Source organism: Gracilinanus agilis, chromosome 4 (assembly GCF_016433145.1).
Source record: "Gracilinanus agilis isolate LMUSP501 chromosome 4, AgileGrace, whole genome shotgun sequence".
NCBI classification, from domain to species: domain Eukaryota; kingdom Metazoa; phylum Chordata; class Mammalia; order Didelphimorphia; family Didelphidae; genus Gracilinanus; species Gracilinanus agilis.
The window spans coordinates 348,209,206-348,232,155 of NC_058133.1; the positions used below are offsets into that span (position 1 = coordinate 348,209,206).

At 42.9% G+C, this 22,950-nt stretch overlaps 1 protein-coding gene across 1 annotated transcript in view; it reads right to left on the bottom strand.

Annotated features, from left to right (window-relative positions):
• SIM1 (SIM bHLH transcription factor 1) overlaps nucleotides 1–20,660 on the bottom strand; it is a 75,361-nt gene extending 54,701 nt beyond the window's left edge. The window contains exons 1-9 of the mRNA XM_044675396.1: nucleotides 19,625–20,660; nucleotides 18,178–18,840; nucleotides 6,109–6,191; nucleotides 3,962–4,051; nucleotides 3,142–3,250; nucleotides 2,905–2,990; nucleotides 2,035–2,234; nucleotides 1,326–1,432; nucleotides 1,119–1,221 (exon numbers count right to left, since the gene is read on the bottom strand). Coding sequence (XP_044531331.1) covers nucleotides 1,119–1,221; nucleotides 1,326–1,432; nucleotides 2,035–2,234; nucleotides 2,905–2,990; nucleotides 3,142–3,250; nucleotides 3,962–4,051; nucleotides 6,109–6,191; nucleotides 18,178–18,352 — 953 coding nt within the window. The 5' untranslated portion in view covers nucleotides 18,353–18,840; nucleotides 19,625–20,660. The remainder of the gene's footprint in view (nucleotides 1–1,118; nucleotides 1,222–1,325; nucleotides 1,433–2,034; nucleotides 2,235–2,904; nucleotides 2,991–3,141; nucleotides 3,251–3,961; nucleotides 4,052–6,108; nucleotides 6,192–18,177; nucleotides 18,841–19,624) is intronic.
• Between the last annotated feature and the right edge of the window lie 2,290 nt (nucleotides 20,661–22,950).

Sequence of the window (22,950 nt, forward strand, 5' to 3'; positions counted from 1 at the left end):
GAAGAAAGGAAGGAAGGAAGGAAGGAAGGAAGGAAGGAAGGAAGGAAGGAAGGAAGGAAGGAATGAAGGAAGGAAGGGAAAGGAAGAAAGGGAAAGGAAGGAAGGAAGGAAGGAAGGAAGAAGCAGTGAAAATATTATACCAACACCCCAGAACTAGTCTGAGGGCCCAGACTAGTCTCCAGACTAACCCTAACCCTGCCCCTCTTAATCTTAATGCCCTGAGGTAGCAGTAGCACCGGATAGAAAGTAGGCGATGCCACCAAACCCTCACTTTGTAGAAGGAAGAAAGGGATGCAGAAAACAATGAGATGACGATCAGGCTCGGAAAATCATAACTGAAATAATCAGAGAAGAACTGAGGGCTGGGGACGTAGGGAGAATCCTTAATGGGATACTAAATAACTGAGGAAACTAAAAGGACCGCAAATTTTCAAAACCAAAGGATTAAGCAATGTTAATTTGTATCAATTCACTGGATCCTATTGATACTTTCCCTTTCTGAGGGGAGCCAAAGCTATCACTCGTTGGTAAATTGCTTCTATGTTTGCAGTTCAGGAGGAGAGTGGAATATTTGGCATTAACCATACGATTCCCACACTTCGATTTCATACTTTCAGCTACCGGAGGGCCTTGGTGGTAGCCCTCTTCCTGGAAGTGAAAATCTGATTCTTCCTTTTCCATTTCCTACTCCCTTCCCGGTCTTTGTGATTAAGCATCAAAAAGTACCCGAGGGCAAAATCAACGATTTGGAGTTGCAGACTGAGCCTTAACTATGTTTATAACAAAGAGATCCCGCAAATGTTTTCTTAGGCAAAGGTTATGTTCTTCCTTTTGTTGGGGTTTTCAGAGAAAGTAAATAAACAGGAGGAGTGTAAAACCGCATATTGTGCATACTAACTTGACTCCGATTTGTATATAGAGTTTAGGGATTGTTTGTTTGGTTGGATGGTGGTGGTTGTTATTGCAGTCAAATAAAAGGGCTTCTCCGTTGACCCGGAACAACCCCCAATGCCCCCGCCTGTGCTTAAAGAAGCTGGTCCTATTTCAGGGGCCAAAGGAGCGAAGGTACGGCCCACAGGCTGTTTGGAGTTGATTATGTGTGCCTACTCCATCCTTGCAATAAGGATCCGTTTCCCTTGAGCCAAAATCTTGTCGGGGTTGGGGGAAGGGGCAGATGTGCGAAGTCCCTCGTCCCCGTCTCCGGATTATCTCCAGAGCGAGCTGCGGAATTGTTACCGAAAGGGGCTGTAGGATTGGTGGCGTTTACAAGAGGAGGCGGGAGTGGGGGGACCGAAAACGTTAAGAGATGCTGAGAAATTGCTTACGCAGGTGATGAGCGCAGCGCAAATGAAAGGTGTCGCAGCCGTGAACGTGATGATAAAGGGTCTTCTCGATCAAGTCCTGCGGCTCATAGCCAGTTAGTTCAGCCACCCTGAGGATCACAAGGAAGGGAATTCAATAGTGGAGAAATGGCATGAAAAGGCACTGTGTGTAGACCGACAGATGAGGGAAAGAAGCCTTGAGTTCTAATCTCCGCTATGGCCATTCCACTAACGAGAGTGAGAGTAAGTCACTTCACATCTGAGTCTCAGGTTCCTCCTCAGTGCCAGAAAGATGCTTTTTATGTGCCCTTCCAATTTACCCCCACAGAGCTATATGAGGATCAAACGAAAGAGCAGACGTAAAGTACTTTGTAAACTTAGCCATTCTAAATGTAAAACCTTCGGCTCAGAAAATGGAATCTCAGCCAGTTAGAACGGAAAGAAATCTTAGAGAGGTACCTTAGACAACACTCTGTTTATTTCATAGACGAGGACCCCAGCCCAGAAAAAAAGAGAACATTTAACCAAGTTCGCACCATTTAACACTTGTGCAACAAGGCTATGACAGGGCCGTGACCAGAACTCAAGTCTGACTCCGGGCCAGCCCAATGATTTCCCTACACACACATTTCCCTCCTGGATTCTTATTAAGGCACTGAGACAGACTGCAAGATGAGACTTGGGCTTCAGCACCAGGTAAGCCCAGCCTTACCTGGAATCCAAAAAGATGAGCTTCATGTCCAGGCTGGCACGAAACATGAACATATTGCTGTGTAGTTTGATCTCAGTCACAGCGCTGGGGGGCAGTGAATGGCCTACGGCTACCAAGCCCACATTCTGGTAGCAGCCATCAAAAGGTGACATGTCCAGGCTGTACTGGCGGATCTTTAGGTAACCACTGCAGTGAATGACCTTCGAAGGGAGAGGAAAAAGTGGGCAGATATTCCACCAAATTCACCCTTCTTGCCTCAGAATCCCAGCTCTGGCACTTGAGGGGGAAGGGGAGACATTCGTCAACCCCCCCCCCAAAGGAGCTTGCCTTAGTTCTTTGGCTAAACTTGACCTGTAACCAAGATACTTAGCAAAAAGTTCAGCTGAAGTTTAAATCTAAATCCCTTAGATAATAAATGCAACTTTAGATTGTACAGTGGTTCTCTATACAAAACAAGTGCATTTATACTTGGGAGTAATTTTGTAGCAACCTTGATCAAACATTTAGCCACTTTGTGCCTCAGACCACTAAACTACAATCCATGAAGGGAGTTTCTACACCGGAAGCTCCCTAAACCATTTTCCCTTCCCTCCTCCCTAACCCCCAATCCTCACATATTTACTCTCCAGATGTGTTTTCCCCCCCCAGGGAGAGAGTAATGCTTCAAGTTTGCAAAGAATGTATTCACTTAAAAAACAACAACAATAATTAAAGTCTTTCATTCTAGATGTCCTCTGCCTATATGGTACACACATATAACTATCCTCCGGTAATCTCACTATCCAGGATATCCCACCACTGCAATATGACAGGGGCAGCCAATCCTGGCAGCTGCCAAAAATGGGACTTCAAATTCCCTCAGACACAAACCTTGTAGCCCCCACAAGTGAGACCAGCATTCCTCTTGGCTAAGACACACTTCATTCTCAGGAAAAAGGAACGCTCTATCTCATACTCTGGAAGAGAAAAAGGGAGCAATTTGAGTGGGAAAAGGCAAGTAAAGAGGAACTAAGAATGTCTTTAGGAGTATATAGGGTTCATTCAAGAGAAAAGTGAAGCAAGGGGATAGAGAGAAACATAATGGAATTCTTGGGGGTGTTTTTTTACCCTGAACAAAATGAGAGTGGTAAGGCTGGTGGGCTGTGAGCACTGCAGTCATCTCATCATGGTCTGCTGGGTGGATATATTCATAAATGCTGTTCCCGGTCAGTTCTACCTGTTATAGATAAGGATTTCACAGTTACCTGCACTGACTTAGGGGAAAGTAAAAAAAGAAAAAAAAATTGTTTGGCCTCAAGGGGTTTGGAGTGAATATGGAGATCTTTGCCCCTAACTTCCTAAAGTCTTTCATCCTATACTACTCTTTAAAGTTTTCCTCTACCTCCAACCCTAATCGGCCTGTAGGAATAATCTTCACTTAATTGACAAAGCAAAAATATGGAAGGGCACACTGGAACCACAGGACCTAGAATTTGAAAAGTCCTTGAAGTTCATGTAATTCAAACCCTTTTTTTTACAGATGATGAAATTGAGGTCCAGAAATGTAATTACTTTTTCATCTTTGTATCTCCTGTGTCCTTCACATAGCAGGTTCTTAATAAACATATATCTTTGGCAAATTATTTGTCCAAAGTCATAAAGGTAGTAAATAGAAAAATTAGGACTCAAGCCTAGGTTCTCTGATTTTAAATAAACTTTCCACTACCCCATTTTGGAAACTGAAAACTTCACTTAGCACCCTGGAATCCTGTAAATATATCAACCCCATTAGAAAGTCACAGTTCTACCCTGCCCTTAGGACCGATTTCCAGAAAAAATAAGGGAAGCAGCCTGAAGGGAATAAAAGCCTAGAATATCTCTCAAGTTCTCATCCCTGCTGTAGGGAGATGGAGAAAGGATGGGGGAACTGGGGAATCTGTAAACCTACCTGAGAAAGACCCAGGTGGACAGATGCAGTCTCTGAAATGTACATGATCTTCCCATCTGGAGCCACCACAAAGATGAAACCATCCAAGGTCTAGGAAAGTAGACAGAAAGTATGTAAAAGACCCTAGAGGTGGACCTAGGGAAAGAGTTTGAAGAGCCAGAGCCCTCTGTGAAACGGGAAAGCCTAGCAAATACTAAAAAAAAAAAAATTAAAGTAGAGGAAAGAAGAGGCCAAGAAAAGTTGACTGGTCCTTGAGAATTGGAAGCATGACATTGTAGAGGGTTAAAAGTGACCCAAGTCATTCAACATTCATTAAGCTCTTCTCTGCACAGAACATTAGGGAGAAATATATAAGTGGAAGTTCTTGTCCTCCAAAGTCTAATGAAGAGAACTAAACTAGCAGGCCTGAAAAAAAAATGCATAACAGAAACATACAAGTGGAGTGTCTGTGAAGACCACAAAGCAGGAGAGTGGATGAACTGCTTTAAGTAAGCTGTGTTGCAGGAAGCATAAAAGGTTTGTTTGGTTAGAAAGAAGAGTTGGCTTCAGGGTTTTGGAAGAAACAAGAAGTGCCCACACAAATAAGAGCAGCTGGCCTTATTGCCTCTTATACCTTGAATCCATCCAATTCTCTCCCCAAACAAAACATAGGTAGATAAATAGATAGGGGGAGAGGCAGAGACAGAGAGTCAGACAGAGAGACAGAGAAAGATGATAGATATTAGATACATTCATACATACATACATGTGTATTACCAGGTTCTTATCTCTTATTGTTGTGTAACCATAAATATTTTGTTTCTTAAAGATGACAAAATCTTTTGGGGAGGGTTAAAGTGTCTGGCCCAGAACTAGAGAAATCCCGCTCTCAGTTTCCAAGCTGTAAAGTTCTTTTCAAGGCTCCCACTCAAGAAGCTCACGTTGGACTTGAATGACAATTAAAGGGATGAAGGAGCAGGGGAGAAGTGTCAAGCCTAAAAATGCCAACGGGAGTTTTACTATTTTAAATATTTGCTCTGCGACTTAAGTGGGCAACGGGCAATTTAAAACGGTCTGCACTGCAAACAATGCTATAATAGGACCTACACATTGGTCATACACATTACCTGAATATAGTATGACTTGCACTTGCGCATGTGCGTGTCTCTGTAAAGCTAGATGCAGGAGATTGGGTCATGGCATGGGGGCGGGAGAGAGGAAGGAGGGGAGATGCGAAGTGTCGGACAGAAGGAGGGTTGTGACAGCAGACGAAAATTCGATTTAGAATGCAAATGTATCCAAAATGTTGTGAAATTTTAAAAATCGTTAATAGGCGATGGCATCTCCCTATTTCCCGTCTGAAACATTCGCCTCCGAAAAGCACAATGGACTTGCTTCTATGGCCGGCATTGCTTCCAACTTGTGCTAGCGGAGAGAGTTCTATTTCTGTGCCCTGCATTTATTCAGCTTTGCCGTACCTCTCAGAGATCTACCGAAATCTGGCCAGCCCCCGCCCCCCCCCCGACCTCTGTGGTCTCTGTGTCACTCTTCCCCCAATCTATCTGTTTCCAGAGACATAGATCTGATTAAAATAAGGCGGTGCACCTTTGCTCGGCAGTCACCTAACAAAAATCCAGAGGAGCAGTCCTGTCATCTTGCCTGTCCACAGCCTGCAGACGTGTGGGGGGAGGGGGGTAAGGTAATAGCAGGAAAGATAGAGTTTATTCAGTTCAATTCTACAAACATTTTAAAGCATCTACCATTCTAAGGCACCGTGCTATTTGCTGGGGATTCCAAGTCAAAAACTAAAAACAGTCTCTGCCCTCTAAGAGTTTATTTGCTACTGGGTTTGGAAGCCACAACTCTCCTGATACCCTGCTTCGTCATCCCTAAGGAAACATCACCTGTATTCCTTGAACCATGACCTTAACAAAAGTGCAAAAAGGAAGACGTCCAAGAAATGGGATTTTTTTTTTCAAGTGAAGCTACAAGGACAACAGAGAGGCTGATGATGCTTCAAAGGAAAGAAATCCAGACTTGGACTCCTTCTTGCTTCGATCTAAGAACAGTTTTGTTAGGTTTTTACACAGGAATACAGGCTAGAAATAGAATCCACCGTCATTAATAACCTTTCCTATAAAAGGGGCTTTGATTTTAAGGCCAATTACCTGTAAGAGATGGGACCCCAGCTCCCGACCGACGTTATCCAAGGGACTGGTACGGGTCGAATGGCCCCACGCTTCTCCAAGCCCTGTATACGGAAGACACGGAGAAAATTCTTCAGTGGAAATGAAATTGACAAGATCCCGGGTTCTCCACGTGGGAAGAGTTGCCCGTTGTTAGGGGAGCAGCGTCAGCAACTGCGGGACCACTAATTACTGTGCCTAGGGTTATTAGTAGTACTGCTAGTGCTACAATCACAACGACTGCCATACGGTGGTGTAGCTACTGATAATAAACAGTAAGCATTCCCCAGCAACACTAGAAAGATAATAGCGATGGACTGTGGTACTGGCGTTACTTTCAATTCCAAGGGCTAAGTGAACTCCAGTCGGGTTGCCAGAGTCCAGGGATGCAGATAATCAGACCTTTCACACTACTCTATCTCACCTAACCTGCTTCCTTCACCGAAGAAAGTGCTAGGTTTCTCTTAGAGAACCCAGCCACAGCAAGATGTAACACAAACTATTTTGTGCCCAGCTTCAGCATCTCCCTCCCAGGAAACAGTGTGCGACCATAATAGAAGGTAAAGGAAATGGTCCGTTTGGGGTTACATCTGATTATGACTGCTTAGCGATTCCCCTGATACCGTGTCCTATTGATGCGTTTTGCGTACTTCATTTGTGTGTCTACGAGGGAAAAAAAAAAACACAACACTTTATTCTTCAGTCACATTTTTCATCCTCATCATTAAGAAGAGAAGGAAACTAATAGCACGGGAGGATCCCGTGCATCCACATAAAGTAATCTAGGAGGTCTTCGTCATTTTAGCCTCAGATAGGATTTTCTGATTGGCTATAATGACTCTCCTGTCATTCTCCTCCCCTTAAATCTCCGAAATTAATCCCCCTTATTAAAAATCCGTTTGGTTTCAGCTTTGTGGCAACTCTTCAGCTCGATTTCACCAGTCTCAGGCTTTGCAAGCATCAGTCAAACATTCCCCACCCCGACCCTCAACTCTTGTTCCCCGCATCCCCATTCCATTTCATGCACTTTTCTGAATTTAGTTTCCTGGGGGAGTACCAAGAGGCTTCGGAGAACGCTAATGCTGCCCTGAATAGATTTGCAAAGCAATTCCACTTCCTAGCCTTCTAGATGCCAAATACTAGAAATCTGGACACTCCGTTTCCTTATTGCCTTAGACTTACAGAGTTCTCAAACCTCGCTTCCAAATTCTCCGCTTACGTTAGAATGATAAATCGCTTTGTTCCTCAAGCTATATAATAAACAGTGTATGTACACATATAATATATTACATGCACATTACACATAATCGGTGCGTATATCACATTATATGTATCTATAATATATAACCGGGATTGTCTGTTATTTTCTTGTTTGCGGAAAGATAAGGTAAGAGGAAAGCCGAGGGGAATTGGCCGAGACGGAGTTAAGCTATTTATGGGTAATATCTTTTAACAATGTTGTTGCAGAAATAATTTAAACTGGGCAGTTAAAACCTTTTATGCTTACCCCATTAAACAGGGTTTAACGTGACCAAAAAAAAAAAAGTGATTGATTGCAGTACAGTGCAAATCACCATGAAGTACACAATGACAAACACGCGCATTATGATGTCTTACCCGGGGCTAGGTACTACAAATTGGAGCACGGAATTTGACTGTTTAAAAACTGCTGGCCAGGTGTTACTTCCTGCTTATCCACCGAACCAGAGGCAAATAAACAAGTGATCAAAATCTGGGCAACGCAGAACGGTTAGTTCTCCTTCATCCTGGACCCGATTTACCTAAGTGTTTGCACATCTAAATAAACCTAACGATTTCCCCACAGCTATGCAAACATTAATGCTCCCAGCCTACCTCCCTCCTCTCACTCCCTTCCTCCCTCTTCTGTGACCCTCCTAGATTCTTCTCCATCCCTCTGGTCTGACTAAATCTCTCCCATTCCACCCCTCCCCTTGGCTCTGTTTTCCTTTCTCAGCTATGGCCCCTTTTCCCTCTTTTCAGTTTTTCTCCTGAGCATTTATGCATAAAACACTTTTATTCGTGGCTTACACACACACACACAAACAAACACACACACACACACACACACACACACACCATACACATGACACGCATTTTCTGTTTGTGGCTGTCTCCCTCTCCCCTTTCTCTTTTCTCTCTCGACTTCTCTGTCATTTCTTTCCTCTTCCCTTCTTTTTTCATCTTCTGGTCCCTCCTTCTCCTTCCTCTCCCTTCCCTTCAATTCGAGAAAGTGGGGGCGGGGGAAACGGAGTAGAAAGTGTCTGTAGTCTGTGGAGGGCTGCGGGGGAGGGTTGTCTGCTTTCACCGTATGTATGCCTGACTTGACTGACAGTGATCCAGATCACCCAGGTACCTGCACGTTGAGCAACAAAATCACCCGTAATGGCACGCCATCTGATGTCTTTTGCTAAAGCCAGGTACTGAAACCTCAGGCTAAAACTCGGTGAGGAATTCGAAAACCTAGACACCAGAGCAGAGGGTCAGGGCGACTCTGGAGAATGAACAGCCTTTCGCTAAAGAATCCAGAACCAATAGGTGTGGATCGTTATATGTTCTTTAAAATAAGAACAAAAATAAATTTTAAAAAAGAGATCCACACGAGATGAATGGCAAACAGCCCATGAAGGTTCCCCTACCTGAATAACTGGAAAAGACACAAATTCGGTAGGCTACATATTAAATACTGATTCAGGACTCCTGGTTTAGGCTCTGGGCTGATTATTAATCCAAGTTTACGGGTCTAATTAGTATGCTCCTACGAGGGAAAGTAAAACTTCCATAGCAAGTTAATGAATAGCTCATCTCAGGTTAATACAAGCCTCCTTTTCTTTTTCTTTCTTTTTAATGAACTTTTTTTTCCACGGAGCACTGCACTCCACTTTATGTTTCTGGTAAAAATCTCTGCCTTGAGATTGAGTTAATGTTTTATAATGTAATGCGCCCCCCCTTTTTTTTTAACTTGGCATGACTTTTCCTAACCCTAATTCTTTGTGCTTCATGGGGCACCTCCCTAATCACAAGGTCTAGAGTCTTCTGGTCTTCAAACCTCCAGAAAAATGGGGAGAAGAGAGGACACACCAAAAAGCAAAATTCTTTCTGTCTTCTAAGTCCCTTCTGAAGATTCCTCTCCTAACATGTTCCTTTACTACAGTCAGTCAGTTGGTCCTTGGATCCATTTCTCTGTCCAATTCCTTTTAGTCAGGGTGGTAAGCTGTGATTTTTTGCACTTGACCTACCGCAGAAAATTCTGCAAATCCGTTGATTGTCTGTTTAAAACAAGAAGGAAACCAGCTCCCTTTGCTGCAGGATTACAGTGGAAACCAGATCTAAAGATTCCCTTGTAATTTGGAGAGGCCGAAGGAATAAAGGGTTTGCAAGGGGAACAAGCAGCTCTGTGAGGGAGAGGATAACTAAATCGTTTTTTAGGCAAAAGGATTTTCCCCAGCTAAAGTAGTCGAAGACAAAGAAAAACATAATCTATTTTGGAAGATTTCCAAGATATGCCACATTAACCTTAGCAGATAAATTTTGCTTTTCTATCCCCCCCCCCCAATTCTCCTTAAAGTCTGGTTTATCATATTTACATAAGTAGCATTAGAGGGGGATGTATCTATTATGGATCTAAAGGACTAGCTCACATTTCATTAGAAAACCTAGGAGAAGTTTCCCCGGTTGCTGTATACTTGATGCATTGTAGAGCCATTTCCATTTAAATACCCCCTGACCCAAGGATTACCTCAATGGACTGACTGCACGGGTTTTGTAATTTCCTGAAAATGAGATTTCGATTTATAAAACAAGAAACCAATTAGTAACCAAATGAGGCGAAGTAGATCCACTAAAATTGACCTAATCCCATAGGCACCATTTAGGCCAGTTCTTGGCGAATGAATGATGAGCCCCAGTCTAGCATGGGCTCAAAGCATCATCCAGCTGTGTTATTGCAAGCAGCAAAAATAAATTGATCGAGCTTTTCCTTCAGAATGAATTTCATATCCTTGACAAAATATAGATTATGGCTCCAGCATCACAGTTTCCTCCACTCAAACAGGAAGAGGAGGAGGAAAAGAAGCACTTGGTCTTATGATGTGTTTTTTTCAAGCCCTTCCCCACAAAAGTAACATATATAGATTTTTCTTCCTTTATAATAAGTAATAAATAAAAGTAGATTGCTATCTGCATAGCTCGAGGAAATATTTATACCAATTACATCACAAATTCATTTGAATATTTTGCCGGAGCTGCTTCAGTTTTCCTCATAGTTCCTGATATGCCTTTCAGCTGTCATGTTGGATAGAGAGTGAGGTGGGAGGGGAGGATTGGGGAGGAGGTCACAGTACTCATCTCTTGTCATGACCTAAACATGACCCAATGATTACTGGCGGAGATGCCTATCCACTCTCAGGACAAATGTAATCTTTAGTCATAGATTTTATTCAGGAAGAAGTGAGGTGATGGAGTGAGAGTGGGGACCAAAAGGGGAAAAAAAGGAGGGGGAGGGCAGGAAAAAAATCATTTCTCAAAAATGCTGCACATAGAGACCCAAATGCCCACTATCCTAACTGGAATTCCAATGAACTTAGTCTATAACCAACCCACCTCCTGTACTTTCTTCAGCCCAGGAGAGATAGGGGAGCTCCAAAGCCTGTAAGAGTACAAGCCAATAATAGTACTGGACTCAGCCCACCAGCTCACTGAGAACAGTGCCTCCAGTATCTAGGAGGGTAAGAGAACTTGGGTAGGGAATAAGGGAAGAGAAATCCTAGGAAGTGGTAAAGTACTCAGGGTTAAGAAGAAACTCGCCCTCATCAGATTCAGTTTTGTACCCTAAGACGTCTCTAACTACCGCAGAGGGCTAACAGTTTTCCCCCTATTCTATTCTCCCTTCTTGCCCTGGTTCCTAAGGCAGAATCTAGGAGAGGACATGATGTTTTTGAAGATGGCTCTCTGTCTCTGTTGCATTATTGTCTCTAAAGATAAATCAGTTTGTCTGGGCTCTTAGCTCTTTCTACAAATGTGAGCCACCTTTTTCTTAAGAATTGCAGAGCCTTTCAAGAACATGGGTCTGATCAAGAGGACAGTCTGTGATTTTGGTTGCCAAATCAAACAGCATGTGAACACTCCATCCCAGTAAATGAGAAGAACTAGATGGGTTAGCAGGCAGAAGATTAAGATGGAAGACATGTTTAAAATATTAAAGAGAAAAATAAGTATGTTTTCAAAGATTTCTTATCAGCCTCAGCTGAGGGTGTCAACAGAGCTTTTCTTTCTGGAAGGCAAAGCTTTCCATAGACCCTTGATCTCAGGTGGTAGCCCCACAGCCCCACTCTGGCTCCCATTTCTGCATTTGGCTAAAATCTTCTAGTCCCGAGACAAGCGTAGGGACCTAATTCCTGTGAGCCTGTCACTGGGAGCTTGGGAGCATGTAGTGGGAGTGGAGGAGGCAGGGAGGTGTATGGGATGTAGGGGTGGGAACTGGTATCTCTCCCTGGCCCTGAGATCTACAAGGCTTCCACTCAATCCAACCCTAGCTACCTCGTAAAGTGAGCCCCCTCTCTGCCCCCTCTCTCCCTGCCCAACCCCTCCTCACCCAGGCTAATTCAACAAGCCAATTCAATGTTTAATCAGAAGGATCAGCATTAAAAGTAGCCTTTCGTAGCTGGGAGGGGCAAAGCAAAGGAAGCAGGAAAAGTTTTAGTTGGGCCTGCATCCTTTCATGCTCAAGCTGATAGATAACTTCTCGGCCCAGTGATCATTTCCATTACCAATTAGAAGGGGAGGTAGGGGAGAGAAAAGAGGAAGGAAGTAACTTTAACTTGCTGACTTTTAAGCTCTGTAGACTCTCCAGGAGGCTATTAACCTAGGACATTTTGTCCCTCTCTTGGCCTCTCTCCTCCTTCCTCTTCCCTCCCCTCCCCCCCAGGTCTAGGAGTGAGTTTAGGGGGTGGGGAGAGAGTAACCACCACTATCACCCTGTTAAGCCCTGGTTGCAGAGTTTTCCCAGTGGAGAACGAGGCTTGGGACGGGGTAGCTGCCGTGGTTGCAGATCTTGATCCAAACCAGGCGGAGGCAGAGGGCTAGGGAGAAGGTGAGAGCGGGAGGAATTTCTCCCAGGGCTCCAGAGTAGGTGAAGGCCTATAAGCCCTCACAGCCAGAGGCAACCCCTAGGGGAACCAGGTGAAGCTGCCTCATAAACCTTAATGACTGCTGGGGACCAGCTCTTCCCCTCTCACCCGACTCCCCTTACACTAGATTAGTTCTCAGCCAGCTCGTAAACTGCACCTTTAGTCTTTCCTGTTCTAGGCAGGACTGGCTGGCTACTGGAAGAGAGCTTTCCTAGTTCCTGGGAAACTCAAGTGGGGTGGGGGCTGTGAGGGGTTGGAAGAAATGAAAGATGTAGGGAGGAAGTGGAAATGGATGGAGAAAGGTTAGATCTCTCCCTCTCTCAGGACCTGGCTACCCTTTCCTCCCTTTGGAAGAACCCCAAACCATTCACTGATCACAGATGAATGCCATCCATCGGTTGGTGAAAGTATGAAGCCAATCTAGGCATCAAGGATCGATTTCATGTTGAGAGATGGGTTGGAAGGAATGAGAGAAGAACAAAATCAAAAACAAAAGAAGCATCTAATGAAGTATGAGAAGGGGATCACTCTATCACCTGGGTACCAAGCTGTGGCGGTTTCTTCTGAATTAAGAGTTGATCTTAGAAAAAATGTACACTAAGTCCTGCAAGGCCCTTTCCCCCTCCCAGATGAGATTCCTGCATAAGAAGCCTAAAGGAATAATTTTCGCAATGGGAAAAATTACAAGGATGATTGAAATGAGTATCTGGTATCAGATGATATGTATCAAGGTGAAAAGAGAAGACTCGGTTAAAGGAATATTATATATATTCTGAGCCTTAGCAGTGCAGAAATGAGCCATATATGGCCAAAATGGTCTGCAAACCCGATTAGGAGTTGACCTAAATTCTTTTGCTCTATGACCAATTGCCAGAGTCACCAAGTTGAAAACTTCCCTACCCAAAGACTTAAACAGCGTTTTGGTTTTTTTTTTTTTTTTTTTTTTTTTTTTTTTTTTTTAACTAGACTGCTACCATGAAACTGAGCAGGCAAAGATTTAGCCCCCTTCTCAATTCCAGGCCACCGTTTGTACTGTTTGATGAAAGTACCTGCAAGCCTTAAGGTAACCACTTAAAAAAAAAAAAAAAAAGGCCATTGAGGACGAAGAAGAAAAAAGTTGAGGGTTCAGCACCTTAAAAAAAAAAAAGTGATTTTTCCCATTGATCTGATCTATAATTTCTGGCACATAAATCTGCCTTTGCAACTGCTCCACAAGGAGTTTAGTTCTGCACTTCGCATTTTAAGGCCACATCAAAACTGGAATTAAACAGAGAAAAGCAGCGTGGAGAGTAAACTGCTGCCTAAAGGCTTTTAAATGAGAAAAACTTCTGTAAGAAAATAAACATTGAAACCTAATGCTCAATCATTTCCCTGAGCGGCAGGGAAAACAGCCTTAAATCACGGGCCCACGTGGGAAATGGGGTTTCTCTTTCCCTTTTAGTTCTCGGTCCCTAAAATCTAACATGATTAAGTATTTCAATCTTGAGGTGAACGCAATAGAACCCACCCCCCGCCGCCAAGGTTTGTTTAATCATCGTCCCTCTGGTTCTCTGGAGAATGTGCCCTCCTTTTTGTAATGTTGTTAATTTCAAGCCTGCGCTTTTTTCTTTTATTTTTCCCAAGTCGTCTTGACACCAAAATGGTAGCGAAGTTGCCATGTTGATGAATAGAATTGTAAACGATGCCCGACGCTTTTCAAAGGTTATTCTGAGTTATCCACTTAGTTCCCAGCCAAAACACATTTTAACTCAATCACACATTTCTGTTTCTTTTAAGGTTGGGTTAACCCACTTCGCACACAAAGAATGTAATCTTCCTTTTATCATCTTTCTCTCCCATTCCCCATTCCTGGCTTTGATAATACTAAAGATTTATTCATTTCTACACGTCTCAGTTTTTCCTCTGCAAGGCTGTTTAAGAATAGATTATGTTACCAGTTGGAAGACATGGCCGTTTTAATGATTTCACAGCAATCTTCCGAGTTTTCTTCTTGCTGGTGTTTGTATCCTGGAGTCTCCGCTCTAGAGGCTGCATTCTAAACTCCCCCAGGGACCTAAGCCACCCGCTTGCTTTCCTCCTTTTTCTTCTTTCCTACCATCCTTATATTCCTCCTCTTTCTCTTTTCCTCCCCCCACATCTCCCCACCTGTCTTCCTCTTTCTGTCTTTCATTTTTTTGCCTTTGTTTTCTTCCTTTTCTGCACTTTTCTGTCCCTCCGTTATTTTTTCCTTCCTTGTTCTATTGTTATCTTCTTTACCTTTTCTTTTTCCCCCTTTCCCTTCTTTCCTTCCTTCCTTCCCTTTCTCTTCTTCCCCCTTTCCATTCTTTCTACTCAAGAATCTGAGATCAAACTGACCTCTTTGAGTTTGGGTTGGAGTCATTAGTCGTCGAAGTCCCCTGTGACTCTCAAATCCTGTGATTCTGTGAAGAGTTCTTGAGAAAGAGGTTAGCTCTCTCTTTCTTTTTTATTTGAAAATTAAGTTAGAAAGTGGACGAATTAGGCTTTTAGGAGGAAAGGTTTTCCTTTTTTAAAGTCCTGAGTTCTTTAAAAGAAGGAATTAGCGGAAATGGAAGGGTTTCCTTTTTTAACTTTCTGGCCTTTCTTCGCTGCTATTGAGGGAAAATGTTGAAGATGTGCAAACGCTCTATTTTTCTTCTTTCAAGCAAACGTGAAAAACTAGCCCCCTAAAGCTACACGTGCACCTGGAGTAAACTACTACAATAATTGTAAATAGTCAAGCCTTTCCATGTGCTCCGAGTGACTTTCAAAGTTGGGTAATTTAACGTTGACTATGAGTGATATGTATTTCACCTTCAAAGTCACTGAGATTTTCTGTCCTTGGGACAGTCCCAAACCTCGAAATTAATTCTAGAGTTCTCTTTCGCAAAGATGAAAAAGGATTTGCCCTACCCTTGGTACTAAGCCTTTCCCTCAGCTTTCCAACCCCAGCTTCCTGTTCTGTTCCTACTCCCTCTCTTTTACTCCTGTGCACCCTGGTTCAGCACCCCCTGCTGGCAAAGCCGGACTCTGAAACTTTCCTCCCCTTCTCTAAAAGGGTGTGTTTCAGTCCAGCCAGCCACATTAAAATGAAACCCACCCGGCACATGCTGGGAATGGATTACTTCGAGGCCTCCTGTATTTCCAGCTCTCTCTGATGACCCTGCATAACTCATCAGGGGACTTTGTGGCACTCAGCCGCCAGTGAGTTACGAGCTCATCAATAACTAGGGGAATAAATGAGGTGCCCAGAGTTAGCACATTGTCTCTCCCCTTTATCTCCATAAACGTACCATCACTCGCAGAAAGAGATAAAGAAGTTGCACCGGGTGAGATGGAATTGTGGGAAGAGGGGACTGCCTAAACTATAGCCCCTGGTAGTTAAACGACACAGACTTGGAAGGTTGGTTAACTTGAAACTTGCCTAGGATCTAGAAGTGACTCAAGAGCGTGTTTTGCATTAATTAATTAATTTATGAATTGCTGTTAGCACTTCATTAGATGAGGAAGCTTGCTGTCTTAAAGCAAAACAAAACAACCAGGGGGAAAAAACCCATCACCATCAAAAACAAAAAAACACCAATTCTAAGCAGAAGCTCCTCCTCAATTCTTTCCGGCACAAATTAGCATATGCTTTGGAAGGCGGCAGCTCGGGCTCCTATGCACTTTGCCACACAATTCCCTAGTGCATGCAGACATTCTGTTTGGCCACGGAGGGACAGGGATCCGCTATTCTTCTCTTCCCATGATTACTTACAGCCCTACAAGCAGTACCATATGCTTCTTCTGATCAAACAACTCGCTACATAGGCACCAATAATTGACGAGACCTGCTAGAAATCACGAAGAAAGGTAGCCTACTGAGACTGCAGGAGTTGACAAATCACTGCTAATAATCTTTTTACGCCCATCACGGCCATCAGAGTTTGCAATAGCTTTATTTTTATAAAGTGGGTGCTGACAATATAAAAGACAAACTAGGTCTTTCTCTTCTCTAAATCAGAAGGCTGCTGGGCACGGTCATCATCTTCCCTCTAGTAATTCCCATGCAAAAAAATAGAATTCGAGTTGTGATTTTAATTTTAAATTTGCATTTAAAAATGTTTCCCTTTTCCAATGTTAACTTTAGTTAGCTTGCAAGCTGCATTTTAAGTCTAAGATGAATCCCTTTGGTTCAAGAAAATCGCTTTAAGATGCAATTGACTAAGAACATTACTTTTAGTTTCAGGGAGATTTTCAAAGGTTTCTTTTCTAACCTTGGTTGGACTATAATGTGCATTTCTGGGGCTGGTTCCCCCCAACAGATGAACAATTTAAAAACTTTTAAATCAAGGAAAGTGAAATCTACTTTTCACATATTTCCTTCCACTTTCCTATCTAAACATGTCCAACAACCTCCAAACACTCAAAGTCCAAAACAACACAATACTCTTTCTCTCTAAGGGGTACTGGCTCACTCATAAATAAACACAATTCTCTATCTTTGTTAGTCAGTCAACTAGCATTTATTAATTGCCTACTACATTCCAAGCTCGGGGGATACTACTACTACTACTAATAATAATAATAACAATAACAATAAAAAATAAACAGTTCTTGCTCTCAGGGAGCTCACAATCTAATGGGGAGAAAATATACAAACAAATGGGTACATACAAACAAGATCTAAACTGGATAAATTGGAGATGGCCTTAGAGAGAAGATACTAAAGGTAAGGACTACTGGAGTATGGGGAAAGGCTTCTTGCTTTCATTCTCTTTATAATAATTAGACCACATAAGCTATCCATTTGCCACTTCTTCGGATTTTCTATTTTCCCTAAGCAAACTTCATATATTTTATAATTTTTGATTTCTATTTTCCCCTTCTTTTTTTCCTTCCTATTTTTGTTAATTTGCTAAGGAGAGGGAAGTAGAATTCTTTTAGGGCTGTATTTCCACAGTGAACACCTATATCTTTAACTAGGTCATCAATTAATTGGGTAGGTACCATACTTCTTTATTACACTGATTTTTCTCTTGGGATTTGGAGTAACATATTTTACATATTGTTGAAACTAATTATTTTGTACAATTCCTTAGATGTCCGAGACAATCCTCCTGCATCCTCGCCCATCAGCCAACAAGAGCTTACTTTCTAAACGGGTATACTGATTTCCATCATCTTGACTTATTCTGAAAAGTGCATTAGAAATACAGTTCCTTCATCATTAAATTTTTAGTTAGCCTATCTTTCAAGAACATCTGATACTGTTACAAACCACGAAGTTAGGAAGAGTTTTCAGAAACTGCAGATACCAAGAAACACCAAATTCCCAAAGCTGTATGGTTCCTTTGGACTGAGTCCAAGAAATCGACCTGAAGATGGTACCTCTCTAGTTTTTGGAAGAAGCGGTGTATTGAAAGAGTTGCTTGACTTCCCAGTCGATTTAATGCACTCATATTCAATCTATGTACCTAGTGCAATCTCTATCGTACACACACAACTAAATGTGAGGATCCTGGCAATGCATATGTTTTCTACTGATGCAACTCTCACTTAGAGAATAAAAAAGAGAGTCTTGTTTGCTTTAGGAGTATACTTTCAGTAGAGCTCAGTGTCTGAAGTGTTGACAAAAGCACTGTTGGTCTGCTTCCCAGCCAAACATCTCTGGAGTGAAGTGAAAGTATTAATGGGGCAGAAGAGGGAAGAATGAAGAGGCAAGGTCTAATAACGACTTTAGGAAGGTTCTTGTGCAAACAGTCTAACTAAATTCCCATTCGTGTCAGGCAGATTCACATGTGTGTGCATGACTTAGATTTTCGTGCACGTAAGTGCATTTGCGTAGATGATATACAAGTATATGAACCTATTTTTATAAAATGTTACTCATGTTCCTTCTGAAATAAAGTTAAGCAAAAACACTTACCTTCTGGGAACACCACTCTCATTTTTAGATAGCTGGTGGTGAGCCTGATTATGGATGCTTTGTCCAGCTGAGAGGTGATGGCTGAGGGCAAAGGCAGTAATTTAGCCAGTTCATAAAATTCACTGTTTTCCTTCTCCCGTCTAGTCCGGGCAGCATTTTTGGACTTCTCTTTCATTGTGTCTTTTTCCCCCTTTCTTCTTTGAATTAAAGCTCTTCAGATTCATCAAAAAAAACCAACACAGAAACTTTCAGCTACAGCTCATGTTTGGCAAAAACAAAACATACCTTGAATGAAGTCATTTAAGTCTTTTTAACTGAAGGGAAAGACGATAGCAATAAAAGGCCAGAACTGGTCAATAAAAATATTTGCCAAAAAAATAAACAAAATAAAACAAAACCAAAAGCTAGAAGACAAGATGATAGGAAAGGTGATTTTTCCAATGCAGATTCGAGAATCCAAATGTATCTGTAGGGCATTATATGTCAATAAGACCATCGAGGAACCAAGCTTCTCTTCTATTCCAGGCGACAAACACCAGTCCTCGGAAAACAGACATAATAATTCCCGTCTTTTTTTATTTCTGCTCTCAATCCCCAGGCCTCAAGGACGGCCCGGGTTTCTTGAAGGTGGATCAGGTATCGGATGCAACTTCTTTCAAGCCACTGAAAAGACAACAGCATCGAAAGGATAAGAAATGTGCTGCAAACAGTCTAACACACGCATACTGGCTGAGGCCAGGGGGAAAATGGTCAAGAAGGTGCCCAGGAGTTTCCGCTGTTTGTTTGTTTTTTAAGATCTGGAGAAAGCGGCTAGCTTAACTGCGCGTCCCACAGCACAATGCTTATTCACTCTTTCGCTAACAATCTTCTCAGTTCCCTCTAGTCAAGTGAAATTGATCAAATTATTTATTTTTAAAGAAACAAAAAATATCTTGTCCCACTCTCGCCCCCTTCCCGGCCCCCGCCCCCACCCCCACCCCCATCCCAAGACACATATACCAACACTCAAAGACAGAACAGCAGGTCTCTGGATTGGACTAACTGTGCCAATAGGACAATGTATTAATTTCCCCAATAGTGACAAACAGGCTAAATCCCAACACATTTTGAACGTTACCGTATCCTGTACCGGTTTTCTGTTATGAGAGTTTGGGAAATAGTTAGTAAGTGGCACAGACTGTTAATTGATTTAAACTTTAAGTCAAATGAGACCCAGTTCATTCTCTTCTTTCTCAGGAGTAAAGGCAAAAAGACAACACAATTAACAGGTTGGCCCCACAGCACCGGTTCACTCCGCCCCCACCACCTCACCCCCAATCAGTTTGAAGGTCACAGAAAATCTCAAAATTCAAATAATGAGGTCTTTATCTCTCTGGTACAGGATAAACACGCTCTACAAAGGATCCCACAGTGACATTGGTTGGATAAGTTGTCTGCTTTCACCTACCTTTAGTCCCCGAAGTCTGCGGTAGATAAGGAGACCAACTCTTAATTGCAACCATTTCTACCATCCAACTAGAGAAACTTTGCTCTCTTCTCTGCTGCTTACATGCAGAGAGTTTCTGCTTCCCTTATCTTAATTATTAGAGTTCACGGTTTTGATTTTTCTTTTTCTTTTTTTTTTTTTTACGGAGATGAGTGGGAGAGGGGGACGAAGAAGAGATTATAGGTTTTGGTTCAGGTAAAATGGCCTTATAATCTTCTTTGGTAATTGTCATGAAGTTGCTATTTTGCCTAATTGAAAGCAAAAAAATACACGCCAAATAACTTCTTTATAGCTAAAGGGTTTTACCCTCAACTTCACTCCTAGTCTCCCTCTCTCCAGCCCTCCCTTAATGCCACTCACAGGGCCCCCTTTCCTCCTATTGGTCCGAAGCGCCTCCAAGGCCAGGTATTCATTGGCCCGATGGCTGAGTGACGCGAGTACGCCTCGGGCCACCCTCCCCTTTCTCAGTCCCCCTCCTCTTTCGCGGGGCTGCGTCCGCCCTCTGACCCGCGTGGCCGCCAGGGCTCCTAATGAGATCTGAGCTCTAGGGGCGTGCGCACGGGAGAGCACTGGGGATCCCTGGATTTGCTGGTGGGACTCGGGCTTCCAAGCGGCTGCTAAAGCTCCCAGGACCCTTGGTCTGGTCTAGCTGGGGCGGCGCTCCCGCCTGCCTGGTCTGCAGGGTCCAACCTTCTGTGGGCGAGGGGCGGAGCGGGTGTAAGGAGAGAAACAACTCGGGTGGGGGTGGGGTGAAGAAGGTTGTCAGTGCCCCGGTCCTCCAGCCCCCCCACCTCCCACTCCTGCAGTTAAGAGTGTCAGAAGAGGTGGGTGAACGTTCAGCCAAAGAGGAGGCCTAGCACTTTGAAGTCCGTGATGCAGTCCGCACCCGTGGCAGATTCGTGGTTGCAAGGTGCATGAGGCGGGTCATAAAGTCTTAACAGTAGCAGCGGGCGGTGGCTACAAGCCGGCAAGCTGCAAGGGTCAGACTTCTCCAGCTGAGGACGCAAAGTTGCCAGGAACAGGCTGGAAACAGAAGTCGGTTAAGAACGGGGGAAGGGGTGGGTGTGCATGAGCTGGAATTGGAGGTAGGAACTGCGGGAGGAAAGAGACACTGCCATAGTTAATGCCACCAGATTATTTCCGTGCGGAGGGGTTATTCTTTAAAACTAGCATCGTATGTTTGTGTGTACGTGTTTACCCATTCTCCGCCCCCAACCTCCACACACCTTCTATCTAGCACCTCCACGTGAAACCTGAACTGTGCCTTTTCTGATCGCCTCAGAAGACCTTGCTGTGCCCTGACAAGTTGTGACAGACTGACGGAGCCCAGAGAATGAGGAACGTGGGCGACTAAGTGTTTTCCCGCGTTTCATTGAAGTGTACAAAGTAACGGCCTTCATCGCCAAAAGAAGAAAATTTAATAACTTTCCAAAAATTAGTCCCAAATGAGGGAACCTCCTTCCAGATGAGTCAGGTTTTTTGGTTATTTCTTTTTGTTTTGTTTGTTTGTTTGTTTGTTTTTTGTTTGTTTTGTTTTCTTGGTGGGGAGAGAGGATTGGAAGATCTGTTCACTTTGTAAAGTTCTGGGAGTCAACCTTCCTTATGAACTTTGGGGGAGGGAGCGTGGAGGATTATGGTCCAGGCCAAAATAAATAATGCATTGTTTTAATGGAGGGAGAAAGCCCTTAAAATGCGAAACCTCAGTTACTCGTTCATAAATGCAGGGGGGAAAATTGAGGGGAAACGATTTTTTAAAAAATCCCTAATATTTTAAGTAGTTTGTTTCGAAAGAGATTCATCTCTACACAATAGCACTTTGAATGAATATCCTTGCTCCGAACTTTTCTTTGAGAAGTATTTGCACTGGTTTTACAACACAGGTCCTGATGATGCAGCCGCTTATATTTTAAAACACCTAATTCATTTCTACCACCATCCACTGGAGGAAACAAAGTGGATTGCACAGAAAATGTTTAGTTACTAGAAATCAATTAGTACCACGTTAAAAGGACTTCCACGTAGATGTGCCAAATCCTTAAACAACCTCTCGATGTATTGTTGCCTTTTGCTTAGGCCAGACCAAGTGATTGCTGCTGAAGGTGTATGAAAGGCAATTCATTCACGATATGGTAGCTGAGGGTGTGAAAAACAACTACAAAAAACAAATACCCATTGCTTTATAATGGGAATTGCTTCGGGAAAAGCAAATATGTCAAGGAAGGATGCCTGACATTTTACCGATATCGTGAAAAACTTTTAAAAGTGTTTGCTTAAAAATATCGACATCTGCCACCTTGTTGCCATCCTACGGCAGAAAGCTCTTGGAATGATAGGGGCGTCTCTTGGAGGGTATTTACACATCTGGGCAACATCTGGGCAGAAGGAGAATGAACGCTGTCCAGGACATACAATCACCGGCGCCGAGGAAAGTGGTTGATTGTTTTTCAATTCTGGGTAAAGAAAAAAAAATCAAACGTATAGATTTTGTGAAAGATTCAAGTTAGGTATCTAATCAATGAACTCTTGATAATGAGAAGACAACAAAGACAAGAAGAAAGGAGTAAAGGAAGAGAGAAAAAGAGAGGGAAAAAGAAAGGAGTAGAGATGATAGTAATTTACAGATGCTTCTTGGTTTGGGAAGAATCTAAAAGACCAAATTCCTTCTACAGTATCTGCTTTTTCTTCTTCAATTTGAGAAAGCAACTATACACACACACACACACACACACACACACACACACACACACACACATAGCCCCTAAATTCCAAGATTTCAGAGACGAGATCAAATTAATTTCTTCTAAACGGAGGGTGGAGGGGGGAAGAAGGAAAACTAGAAGGAACCTTCTATAATCAACAAAGTAACCCCCTCAGCGAAGCAGCAGGGTGAAAAGGAGTAGCCCCGTGAAGAACAATTACCGTGTATCCAGTTTTGTGTGGTTTTTTTCCCCCCAGTAACACCAATCCAGATGGGAACCATGAGAGAGGTTAGTATGTGTCTTCTAACCTCCAATGTTTTCTAAAGAGATTGCAGACATGTGATCCACAGCTTTAAAATAACAACAAATTCCAAACTTCAAAACAACTCCTTGGCTTTCCTTCCTTTTCTGGGGTGTATAATGCCAATCTGTGAAAGTGACTGTATGAAGTCTTATTAGTGCTCGGCCTGTCTTATGTAAGGTATATTTGACACACCAGAAATTCAATATCTTGTCTTCTGTGGCAAGATGGACAAAATTAGTATGTAAGTCTTCAAATCAATTCAAAGGCCAACGTCATGGTGGGCT